This window comes from Harmonia axyridis, chromosome 6 (genome assembly GCF_914767665.1).
Source record: "Harmonia axyridis chromosome 6, icHarAxyr1.1, whole genome shotgun sequence".
Taxonomy (NCBI): domain Eukaryota; kingdom Metazoa; phylum Arthropoda; class Insecta; order Coleoptera; family Coccinellidae; genus Harmonia; species Harmonia axyridis.
In genome coordinates, this window is record NC_059506.1 from 1,425,539 (window position 1) to 1,438,029 (window position 12,491).

The 12,491-nt window shown below is 32.6% G+C and overlaps 1 protein-coding gene across 6 annotated transcripts in view; it reads left to right on the forward strand.

The window, feature by feature from the left end:
• LOC123682096 (nuclear transcription factor Y subunit alpha-like) overlaps nucleotides 1-9,957 on the forward strand; it is a 32,687-nt gene extending 22,730 nt beyond the window's left edge. For 5 of the 6 annotated variants that reach the window (XM_045620498.1, XM_045620496.1, XM_045620499.1 and 2 more), the window contains 8 exons: nucleotides 11-79; nucleotides 316-522; nucleotides 1,984-2,175; nucleotides 2,587-2,691; nucleotides 2,776-2,844; nucleotides 6,007-6,210; nucleotides 8,616-8,678; nucleotides 9,327-9,957. In XM_045620498.1, coding sequence (XP_045476454.1) covers nucleotides 11-79; nucleotides 316-522; nucleotides 1,984-2,175; nucleotides 2,587-2,691; nucleotides 2,776-2,844; nucleotides 6,007-6,210; nucleotides 8,616-8,678; nucleotides 9,327-9,345 — 928 coding nt within the window. In that variant the 3' untranslated portion in view covers nucleotides 9,346-9,957. The remainder of the gene's footprint in view (nucleotides 1-10; nucleotides 80-315; nucleotides 523-1,983; nucleotides 2,176-2,586; nucleotides 2,692-2,775; nucleotides 2,845-6,006; nucleotides 6,211-8,615; nucleotides 8,679-9,326) is intronic. The other variant, XM_045620501.1, reaches the window with a different exon arrangement.
• Nucleotides 9,958-12,491: the final 2,534 nt, after the last annotated feature.

The window sequence follows — 12,491 nt, forward strand, 5'->3', positions numbered from 1 at the left end:
GGTTCTTTAGGTTAGCTGAGAACAAAAGGAAAAAGAAGCCGAAAAAACTAGAAAAACAAGGAAGGTCAAGCTCTGACGTGTAAGTATCTTTTCATTTATACTCGTAATAGAACTACATGTGACAAAAAGTGCCGGAAATTGATCAGGAAAACACAAATGATAATAATACACAAATAATAATAAACACAAATATTCATTATCATTTCAACTTGATTGTATTGTCTTCAAAGTAGGCCACTTCAGAAAAGATACAATATTTTTATACCGAAAACGTTTGTTATGAAATCAAATATAACATTTTTCCTACTATTTTAGCAATGACACACAACATTCTTCCCCAATACAGCAGAAAAGCAAAAATGAAAACGCAGATTCGCTAAATCAACAACAATCCAATAGGTCTTCAGAAAATGAAGATTTCTCGGATCAAAGTGATTCACCGGTTTCTACAAAGATAAATAAGAAGAGACGAGCTATTACTTCAAGCGATGATGATGAATATATGCCAAATGGAAACAAAAGGTACCCATTATTTTTCATTTAACGTATTATCGTGAATAAAAAGTTAGTTGTATGTGTAATTATGTGACAAATATAAGAGGTTACCCAATAAGTTAAGGGTTCTCTGAGAAATACCCAGATGTTTGATTTATATTTATAAACAGTTTTAAGTTAGCCGGTTATAGAAAGATCATCTCAGTTTTTTGACAATTATTAACTCAAACTGTTTTTGTTTCGATGAATGTTTTTTTTGTAAACTTTTCCCATTGTTGTTTTTTGATATACCCAGATATAGGAATTATATTTGCCATTCTGATCTTGGTCGTTTTTTTAAAAGGAGTTTTGTTTGTCTTTTTTGTTAAATTATCCTGACTTTCCATTCATTGCAACAAAAGGGTTTTTCCTATGATGATTTTATTCTTTGCCTTTTCAAAATCACCCATTAACAAAAAGTAAAAAACTAAAGGGTTTTCCAATAGGTTTCATTTTGAATAGCCCTCTATCTGGGTAGCAATCACATTCGAAGCTGAGATTTGACAAGTAAAAAAATCGTGGTTACTGAAAATGGAACGATACACGCTTCAACAATGCACTGGAATTGTTAAAATTCACCAATGGTGAAAATCTTGCAGTCACAGTTCGCAAAACTAAAAAACTTTTGAGTCGTCGTGAAACACCTTCTTGGCAATCTTATTCCAGCTATGCAAATTGTGGAGATTCATGTACCCATCCTTGGTACAGGAAGACTCGTCGGTCCAAATGATCTTATTAAAAAAATCTGGATCTGCATGATGTTTTTGCAACATTTGCCGGAAAAATTGAATTTCGTTGGGATGAAGAATTATGCGAGTAATATTTTCGCACGTAAACAATTCACATTGTTCACTAGGTAATGCAACATCGAAGATTTCTTAACAGAATTGACAAACTTGATTTTGTCAGAAACGTACCGATTTGAATAAAAACAGCCATATCTTTTTTCTTTGAATAACAAATGGCTTGTGTGATACCTTTTTGAAATCACTATAAAATAGACAATTTATTGGTGTGATGTGCAGCAGTAGCTCGGTACATTTTGGTTCCACTACGATGGGCTAAACTTCATGAACGAAAGAATCCACTACCTAAATTTTCAATAAAAATATTTTTCACAGCCCCCCTTTAAAATTTTCGGAAAATGTTTTTTAAAACATTTAAAAAAAAAATTAACCAAAAAGGTGTGAAATTGTACCAACCGTAAAGACAAAACTATTGAAAGGGGCAGAAATTCATTATTTTACAAAAAAAAAATATCTCGAAAACGGTAAGACTTTTATAATGAGAATTTTGTCATAGCAGGTGGGTTATCCTTTGATCTACATTCTCCCTCGGTTGGACGTGGTCTTTACGGGACACCCTGTATATAATGAACAATTATCAATGATCTCATCTTATTTAGTGTTTTATGTCATTTTAAATAACAATGAATCTTTGTTTTTCCAGTAATGAGAAGTCAGAGACCCAAACTGGTGGTAGTAAAGTTGTTGATGAGATCAATTCTTCAGTGGATGATCATCTCACCCATAATAATTCGAATGATTTTGATTCACAACCCGTCAGTAGAAGGAGCTTGAGGGTAGTTAGTCCAGGTTATAATAATCGACCTAACAAGAGATATTGGAATATCTTCATGGGGTATTTGTCCACACAATTTTATACCTATCACCATGTAAACATACGGTGATTCACCGCGATGGCCTATTTGACGTTTATGGAAAATCAATCATAATTTTGTGCTGAACTTTTGCATGTTGGGGTTTGGGATAATGATCTTTCTCCCTAAAATATTTTCAGATCTCTTCCGGATAAACTTCCGGTTATACAGGAAACAGGTTACTCAAACTCCAATATGCAAATTTTTGGCATAATTATTATAATTAGTTTTCCAAACAAATTTAATAGACCATCGCGGTGAATCACCCTGTATGTATATAAATATATATGTATATATTTCAAAATGGTTGCGTCGTTTCAATGGATTTGATTATCTTCAATCATTTCCATAATTAATTGATTGTTTTGAATAATTGAAGAAATACTTTTCAGGCTTAATCCGGATGCAGACACTACATTAGAAGAAAGTCAAAGTTTTTCTTCTCCAAGGAATAGGAGATCTCTTACTAGTGGTTCGAATAAGAAGGTTGTCCAAAGGTCTGGATATTTGGTTTCTTATTTATAAAAATCTAACATTTCCAAATTTTTTTGTTAAAACACTAAAATTTCAATTTTTTTTAGGATTACTGAGAAAAAGAAGACTAAGACACTGAAAAAACTAGAACAAGAAGGAAGGTCAACCTCTAACGTGTAAGTATCTTTTCATTTATACTCGTAAAGGAACTACATGTGTCGAAAGTGCCGAAAATTGATCAGGAAAAAAACAAATGATAATAATACACAAATATCCACTATCATTTTAACTTGATTGTATAGCTTTCAAAGTAGGTCACTTCAGAAAAAGTACAATATTTTTAAACCGAAAACTTATGCCTCAAGCTGTAAATTTAAGTTTTGCTAAGAAAAAGAAAATGGATGGTGCCATTTATGTTGAAAACAGTGGTAATCAGATAATCTTTGTACAGTTTTTTTTCGAGAAATTCGTTATTGTGGTTCAAAATGTATTAGTTTAATCCACAAATGTGGTCCCTATCGATAAAGTAAGTGACATTTGAGCATGAATTATCATTTAAAATTTACTTCGCCATCAATAAAAACCATCCACTTGGCATGTCATATGAATAGTGTACAGGGTGAGCAAATTTCGATATTTTAGCACTACAACTTTTAAACCAGAGGAGATAGACAAAATCTGTTACCCCATTCTCGTTCTCTTTTTCAGAGAAACTAAAAAGGGTAGTATTCATTTTTGGTCACCTTCTTTTGTTTTCGAGTTATAGGCGAAAATTGGAAAAATGGCGATATCGAAAAACATTTATATCTCCGCTACTACTCATGATAGAGCTCTGAAATCAAAACATTCTTCAGGCACTTTTTTACGTAGAATCCAGTGGCGTGCTCGTTTTTTCAGCAAGATTTTTAATTACGAAGCTGCGAACCAAAGTTATGTTATTTTAAATGGGAACACCTAATTTCTGTGTCATTTTTTGAAAGCTTAATTTTTCCTGATTTCAAAAATATATAACATCGTACGGTTTGTATCAAAATAAATAATAGAAAATGGTCAAAAACCCTTTTTTCATCTAAGAGTCTCAATATTTCTATGATTTCAATTGTTGATGAACATAGAAAAATACTAAAAATCCTGGATATCTATGAGAATGATTTTCTAATGCATCCATCTCATTACAACTCTCTCGATTGAAACAGTTTTTGACCATTTTTTATTATTTGTATTGATACATACCATACGATGTTATATATTTTTGAAATCAGGGAAAATTAAGCTTTCAAAAAATGACATAGAATTCTAGTGTTCCCATTTGAAAAAACATATTTTTGGGTCATAGATTAGTAATTAAAAACCTTTTCGAAAAGACGAGCACGCCACTGGATTCTACGTAAAAAAGTGCCTGTATAATGTTCTAATTTCAGAGGTCTATCATCAGTATTGGCAGAGATATGAATGTTTTTCGATATCGCCATTTTTCCAATTTTCGCTTATAACTAAAAAACAAAAGAAGGTGGCCAAAAATGAATACTACCCTTTTTAGTTTCTCTGAAAAAGAGACCGAGAAGTGGGTATCAGATTTTGTCTATCACCTCTGGTTTAAAAGTTGTAGTGCTAAAACATCGAAATTTGCCCACCCTGTACACACCAATAAAATATCTGAACATGTATTGTTTTTTGTCTGATATCTGTATTCCTTTTGAAAATTGCAAATCAGACTTAAATGAACTGACAAAATGAAGCACAGCAAACAAACTAAACATCCCATGACAACTTTCATACTATCAATTTCTGTAAGATGTCTAAAATACTGGTGTATTCACTGATCAGATTTTGTTTAAGATAATTCGGCAGACTTAGGCTCGACATGGGTTTCTTTTCTTCCCTAAGGCGGTGCTATACAAAGAATTGACCAATTAACGGCATCATTTTAATATTTTTCTTTTGTTCCGTTAAAAGGCGTTTATAGTTGACTTAACCTCGAATCGGCATTGACAGAAAAATAACGTGAACGCCATAAGAAACGATGCGGAAATCAAGTGAAAATGGACCAATACCATTAGAATCCAAGAAAGCCGTTTCAGTTCAAAAATAAGTAAGCTATGTTTTACTCTTGTGACCATCGATTTGTATGTGGTTTTCACTATACGCTCTATTAGTGATGACATCACACACCGCCATTTTAGTTCTCCTGTCAGTGTTCGGAATCCAAACAAACAAATTGTCATTCAAATTAATACGTTGTCGTTGAAGGAATTGGCTTATTTCCATAAATAAGAGTATTTGAGGAACGATTTCAGTATTAATTGATAGACAGAAGGAACGAGATTAATGCCAGTAAGTTCGAACTTGAAGTTCAACTAATAAACAGGGCTTTTTACAAAATCTGGGGAATGATAGAGGATTCAAACTTACTGGTATTAACCTCGTTCCTTCTGTCTATCAATTAATACTGAAATCGTTCTTCAAATACTCTTATTTATGAAAATAAGCCAATTCCTTCAACGACACCGTACTAATTTGAATGACAATTTATTTGTTTGGATTCCGAACACTGACAGGAGAACCAAAAATGACGGTGTGTGACGTCACACTAATAGGGCGTATTATGCATTTTGAAGAGTTCTTCATTGTTGAAAGTCCTTATTTATAAATTTTTTTGAATGAAAAAAAAAAAATTTTTTTTTTGAAGAATATATCCATGAAATAACGTGAAAACGTATTTGAATTTTTGCATGTGGTAAAAAAGCACGGTGAATCAAAGGAACTTTTCAGATTGCTTCACTCATCCTGAAAAGTGATGTGACATATCACACCACTTTTCACGTAAAACGCTGAGGGGAGAGGATGAGTTGAACTTTGGCAGATCGCGAGAATGCCGCGTGGTATAAATCGCTCTTAAGGTTTTTCAAGAGTGATCACGCACACCAGTGTTTTAGAAATCTTGAATTCCTGGTAAATTTTTGACTTTTGAAAGAATATAATTTATAGCCATCTTTATCAAAGCAAATGTGGTAAGTTGTAGTCAACTATCAACTGAGTAGGGGTAAATCATGAATGTTTTATGTTTTTCATCCTGACTTTCTTAGGCCTCTGTAAGATATAAAATGATCATCATGCTTTCCGCATTGGTTGACGCCCGTTGAGCTAACTTTTCCGTTTATTTTCCAATAGTTTAGATTCACTTTCACCGAATGTTGCTCATAGAAAATTCCATCAAATTAATTATTATACACTTAATTTGAAAGAGCTTCCTAATATTCTGCAAGTGAGCCCCTCCTTGCTTGGATGTTTGTAATCAAATTGAATATAACATAATGCAATTTTTCCTACTATTTTAGCAATGACACACAACGTTCTTCCTCAATACCGAAGAAAAGCAAAAATGAAAACACCGTTTCGCAATATCAACAAGAATCCAATAGGTCTTCAGAAAACGAAGATTTCCAGGATCAAAGTCAGTCACCAGTTAGTACAAAAAGAAATAAGAAAAGGCGAGCCGTTACTTCAAGCGAAGATGAAAGTGCGCTGAATGAGGACAAAAGGTACCTATTATTTTTCAACATAGAGTAATAAACATAGATAGAGGGAGTATACGCAATTTTTACACGTCCCCAACATGGTTAGATTACGTTGTCGGATTGTGATACATTTTCAAATCCACAATTTTATTATACAGGGTGTTTCATTGGGAAATGGAAATACTTCACAGGTGCAAAGGTGGCACCAAAGCGGTTCTGGAGATACCCCATTTATTGGGTCTTACTGTCTTCTCAGCCGAGATACAGGGTGTTTTATGAATTTTGCCGTTTCTTTCTGAGGCCATATCAAACGAACCACCTAGTATATTTTTTATTTGGCAAATATGTTCCTAATTGAGAGCCCAAACGTATCATGCAATAACCGCCTTGAAAATCCAGGTCCGGGTTAACAAAAAATTATGAATCGTTTGAATCCTCGTAACAACATCCTGTACATCGGAATTTTGAAAATCTGTTTTAATATTCGGAAACACCACTAAAAACTAAACTGAGACGTGTAATTCAAATTTTCGCGCAGACAGTTTTACTGCACAAATTTCTACGTAAAAGTGAAGTTTTTGAGAACTTGGATACCTGAAAGTGGTTTGAAGTGACTTTTAACAATGAATTATCAAAGATATTGAATCCATTATTATTTCAACATTTTTGTAATTCATTTTTACATTGGTTTTCCTTTTTATAGCTGTATATTATTTCAGTTTCTATTTATTGAGAATTGAGTTGCATTAGGTTGATATCGTATATTTTGAAACAATTATGAACAAAAAAATATAATAACAAAATATTTAATTAATCTGAATTATTCCAAACAACAATGGTCTTCTGTTAAAGTGATGGTTGTCAACCTACTTTATTGAATACGAAATTTTATGATTATTTGCAGTAGTGAAAATCTCTGCTGAAAGAAACATTAGACTTCTCACACAAAAGAGGACTATGACCTCGATAATTAACTCATAGATTAATCACTAAAAGTTACTTTGAACCACTTCCAGCAAACCAAATTCTTAAAAAATTCACGTTTTCGTTGAAAATTTGTGCAGTAATGAGAAACGACGAGAGACAGAGAGTAACTCAAAAATAAAAAGTGAAATGATATACAGCTATAAAAAGAAAAACCAATGTGAAAATGAATTACAAAGTAATCTTGAAATAATTATAGATTCAAAATTATTGATAATTCATTGTTAAAAGTCACTTCAAACCACTTTCAGGTATCCTAGTTCTTAAAAACTTCACTTTTACGTTGAAAATTTGTGCAGTAAAATTGTCTGCGCGAAAATTTGAAGTACAGGTCTCAGTTTAGTTTTTAGTGGTGTTTCCGAATATTAAAACAGATTTTCAAAATTCCGATGTACAGGGTGTTGTTACGAGGATTCAAACGATTCATAATTTTTTGTTAACCCGGACCTGGATTTTCAAGGCGGTTATTGCATGATACGTTTGGGCTCTCAATTAGGAACATATTTGCCAAATATGAAGAAAATATACCGAGTGGTTCGTTTGATGTGGCCTCAGAAAGAAACGGCAACATTCATAAAACATCTTGTATCTCGCGTACGAAGACAGTAAGACCCAATAAATGGGGTATCTCCAGAACCGCCTTGGTGCCACCTATGCACCTGTGAAGTATTTCCGTTTCTCAATGAAACACCCTGTATCATTATGAATGTATATTATATTGGATGAAATATATTTATTTGGGTGATTCTCCATTAAATATGCAAATTTGAATATTCGTAATCCGATATTTTTCCTTATTGTCGAATTTATAATAAGCAGAATATCTATTATTTATATAGACACATTTATTTTACACCATCTTGCTAAAACCACATCTTTTCCAATTCCATATCATTAAGTTCAGGCCAAAAAAATCGGTAATCATTTGGTTAAAGCAAGGATAACTGACGTTTGAGTGACCCTTTCTTCATTTTCAAGAAATCACTTCACCAGACCAAACTGCACATCTTACAGTGATTTTGTGTATGTAATGATTCCTCAGCAGTTGCATGAGGATTTTCAACGCCCCATTTGCGACAATTGTGATAGTTTACATAGTCATCGAGTGAAAAATGTGCCTTGCACATTGCGAAAAATTGTCATTCAAACGTTGTTGTTCAAGCACCTAGTCGTCATATGTTCTACGTATTCCATGGTCAATTGGCTTTAGTTCTTGTGTCAACTGAGCACCATAAGGATGGAGATGAAATCCAGATGCAAAATACGTGCTATAACGTGCAGTTATAGCGCAGTAGAGTGGTGTAACATTTTCACGGTTAACTAACTTTCATTATATTACACAACTATCTTCCATCATTGTCATGACATAATCAAGCACTCTGTATTGATATATCCTGCAGTATTAATGAAAATGTTGAATTTATCTAAAAATGCTTTTTTTTCAGATCCGCAGGAAGAAGTAAAAGGGCAGTAAAAAAAGTTGAATATAAGGAGCCCAGTCTTCATGTGTAAGTCTCTTTTCTTTCATTATTCTTTATCTGCATTACATTTACAGTAGCTTTAGTGCCGGGGCCTCCTAACGCAGAGGAATCTAGGGGGCCTCTTTTGCACGATTACGTTCATTATTGTGTAAAAGTGGCACTTGTTTTGAAAATAAATGTCAAGACCTAAGTTTTTATGCAAAATACTGTGTAATGTAGTGTGTGGAATTCCTATTTCCCAAGGTCCACAAGGAATCGACAAACCTGAGGTTTCGTCAACAGCTAACGGCAAGATGGCATCGGTGCACATTTTTTTTTTTTATTTACTTGATTCGTTTCCCGACAATATTAGTATTGAATGGTAAATGAACGAATGTCATTCAAGTCGGTAAATAAATTATCACAGTGATTCATAAAGAGGAAATTAATTTTATTAGCCTCCAGAGGGTATCCCACCAATTTGGACATTAAATTAGTTGAGAAATATAAAGGATAAAAAATCATTGGAATGTGCTACAAAAAGATGTGGTTCGAATTTGCTTTTTCAACATATATTTTCGACATTCAAAAAGATGATATCTGAACAGTTGACATTGTTAATATTTTTATTTCACATTTACTATTTTCATATTTATTTTCTTTCCATTAATGCTAATAATTATTTTTGATTTGCAGTAAGCTCAGGAGGCACTAGAAATTATGGATTTTGAGATATATCGACTATTCAATCTACCACAAGTTTATTTATTATGTCAATGATCTTTGTTTTGTTTTGTATAACTTTTCATTTCTTGATTATTTTTCTAGATACCAATGATTATATATATAACTTTTGGGTTTTGTTTTTGTTTGATATAACTTTTGTATTATTAGTTTGAAAATATAATGCAACATATCTTGATGGAAATATTAGATGTTTCATGATTGTGTCTCAAATTTTATCAAAAATCTCGACTTTAATAATTTATGAATGTCTTTAAAAACAATTTTTTCAACCCAATCGTAATATTTACATTACCAAATCGAACTCCTGAAAACGAAATAATTTGGGGACCTAGAAATTTTGGCACACAATTTGGGTCTTTGATGACATATAATTGAAACTTATCACAAGTAGTGTTATTTTGTGATATTATATATTTTTTGTTTCACTTATTGCTTTGTGTTACCTTTTTGTTTATTTTGTCTACTTGTTTATACTCATGTCACCGATAAAATATTTATTATGTTTCATAATGAGTTTTCATCTAAAAATATTTATTTTTGAGAATATGTACTATGCCAGAATAAATTGTTATTTTTTCAATATTATTGTTATTATTATATTTTCTGTTTGATTCAAAGCCAATGTATATACAGGGTGGGTCAATAGACCTCGATTGGTTGATAATTCTGGGAAATGTTGGGCAAGAAGAATGATTCAAAGTTTGACGGAATTGGCAGTACATGCGCATGAGCTTGAATTATGTTGTGCTCTACAGGCTAGTCCGAAAGTGGTGAAACACGATACCACCCCGTTTTGTTGAATGAGATTTCCTTGTTTTTAAATCATACTCGTAAACTCTATGAAATTTTTATTTCGAAGTACCCCACTTCTCAAGTAGATCTTTTTTTTTTTGGGGGATTATTGAAAAAAAAAATTTTTAACGACAACGTTTACTGATATCTGTAATGTGAGAAAAGAAAGTTTGATAACGAAGTTTGATCCAAAAATAACATAATTTTTTTGATTACCGATTCTCCCCTTATACAGGGTGTTTCTAAATCGGAGGTATGAAGAAAAATGAGAGACTTCTTAAATAATTTAAAGAATACAATGTCCTATACATAGGCCCGCAAACACTTTGTTTTCGAGATACAGGGTGTTTCTTGTAGTTCTACTTTTAAGTGGTGCTTATAATAGTTTATTGAATCTTTATTAGTCATCTCTACAGATTGGGTATATGTGTCGATTTCAAAGAAAAGTGAAAACATTACTGGTTCGTTTTATGGAAAAAGTTTCATTCTTCGTCTTTGGGAGAATTCTGAAATGTTATACATATTTTAAAAATCTTGGGGGGGGGGTTTTAATTACCCCCAGTACCCTCCATTTCTACGCCCTTGGCACTTCTTTTCATTTTTTTTTAATTTTGTTGAAATATAAATTGTATATTGTATTCTTTAATAATGAATAAAAAATAACCGATAAAATAAAATATATAGTAATTTTTGACGTAGATCACATTTTTCGACAAATTTTATGGGTATAAAGGTTTAAACTAAGGATCATATCCTGGAAACCTTACGAGATAATGGTAGGTTTTTTGTATTGAATTTGAATCCCAAGAAATCTTCAATTCTTCTGCGAATTTACGGATCACTTTACAGGTGACTCGGAATACACTGCAATTTTTTTAAAATGAACTTAATAAATGTCACTAAGTCCATTTAGTGAAATTGCATGACCTGATTTGTTTTGTCTGACGGATAGCCTAGTGAGTAGTCTTAATTTTTTTTTTGAGACATATTGTGCCTAAAATTAATAGTTTTTTAAATTATTCGCATTTCAAGTTTTGTGCGTTGGTTGTAGAATACATACTTCCCACGTGACTTTTTTTTAAATTATCACCCAAATTTTTTTCCTTATTGATTGTATAACAAAATGGTAGCATAAATAAAACTTTTTTTGAGGTAATGACACATTACTGTGAGAAATAAAAATGAAAATTTCATAAAAGAAAATCTTTATTCAACCCAAAAAACAAACGAAATTTAGCGCATATGTTCAAATTGAGCTTCGTTAACCATTCAGCACAGCACTGATCAATGCAAGTGAAAACACTTTTTACACTTCGCTCAAGGACTTCAGTACTGATCTGCTTCACTTAGAGCCCGTTCACATGACGAGCGGTCTACGCGCGGTTGAATGAGCGGTTGATAATTGGATACCGTTCACATGGAACGCGGTTGCCAAGCGGTGACCGCGCGTTGCCGTTACGGCCCGTATTCAGTTTGAATTCTACATTTTGGTTTGAATCTGGATTCAGTATCAGATTTAGGTGAAAATTAAACTTTTTTAAGTTTTGATAGGTAATTATAGATCGAATAGTTTCTATTATTCATCAATTAAAACTGATCCTACTTAAATCATCTTCGAATTTGCCGATGACATCGTCCTAATAACTAGCAACATGCAGGAATTGAGCGAGATGTTGAAACAACTTATTGATGCTCTGAAAAAAGTCGGTTTGAAAATTAATGTTTCGAAGACCAAACTTATCAATAACATCACAGAACACATAAACATTGACGGCACACAACTTGAAAATGTAGAAGAATATATATATTTAAGACACTCAATAAGAATCGGCAAAGAAAAACAAACAGCAGAGATAAAAAGAAGAATCAGGCTAACTTGGATGGCTTTTGGAAAGATGAAATATATATTCAGGAATAACGACATCCCAATAAACCTTAAAAGGAAAGTTTTCGATGCCTGCATATTACCGGTAGCGACATATGGCCTGGAAACTATGGCAATAACTAAAAAGACCGCAAACCAGCTGAGGGTGATGCAGAGAGCGATGGAAAGAACTATGCTCAATGTCAGTCTCAGAGACAGAAAAAGGAATGAAGAAATCCGACAAAGAACTAGAGTCGTAGATATTATAGCGCGTGTTGCAGAATTGAAATGGCAGTGGGCAGGACACGTGGCTCGACAGAAAAAAAAAAGTAAATTAAATTCAACACAAATAGCAGCTAGAATACAGTTGTTTAAAGTTTTTCAATAGACTGCCTAATGAAATCAAAGAAATAAATAATTATAAACCATTTAAGAATATAATATTTAATTTATTGTTG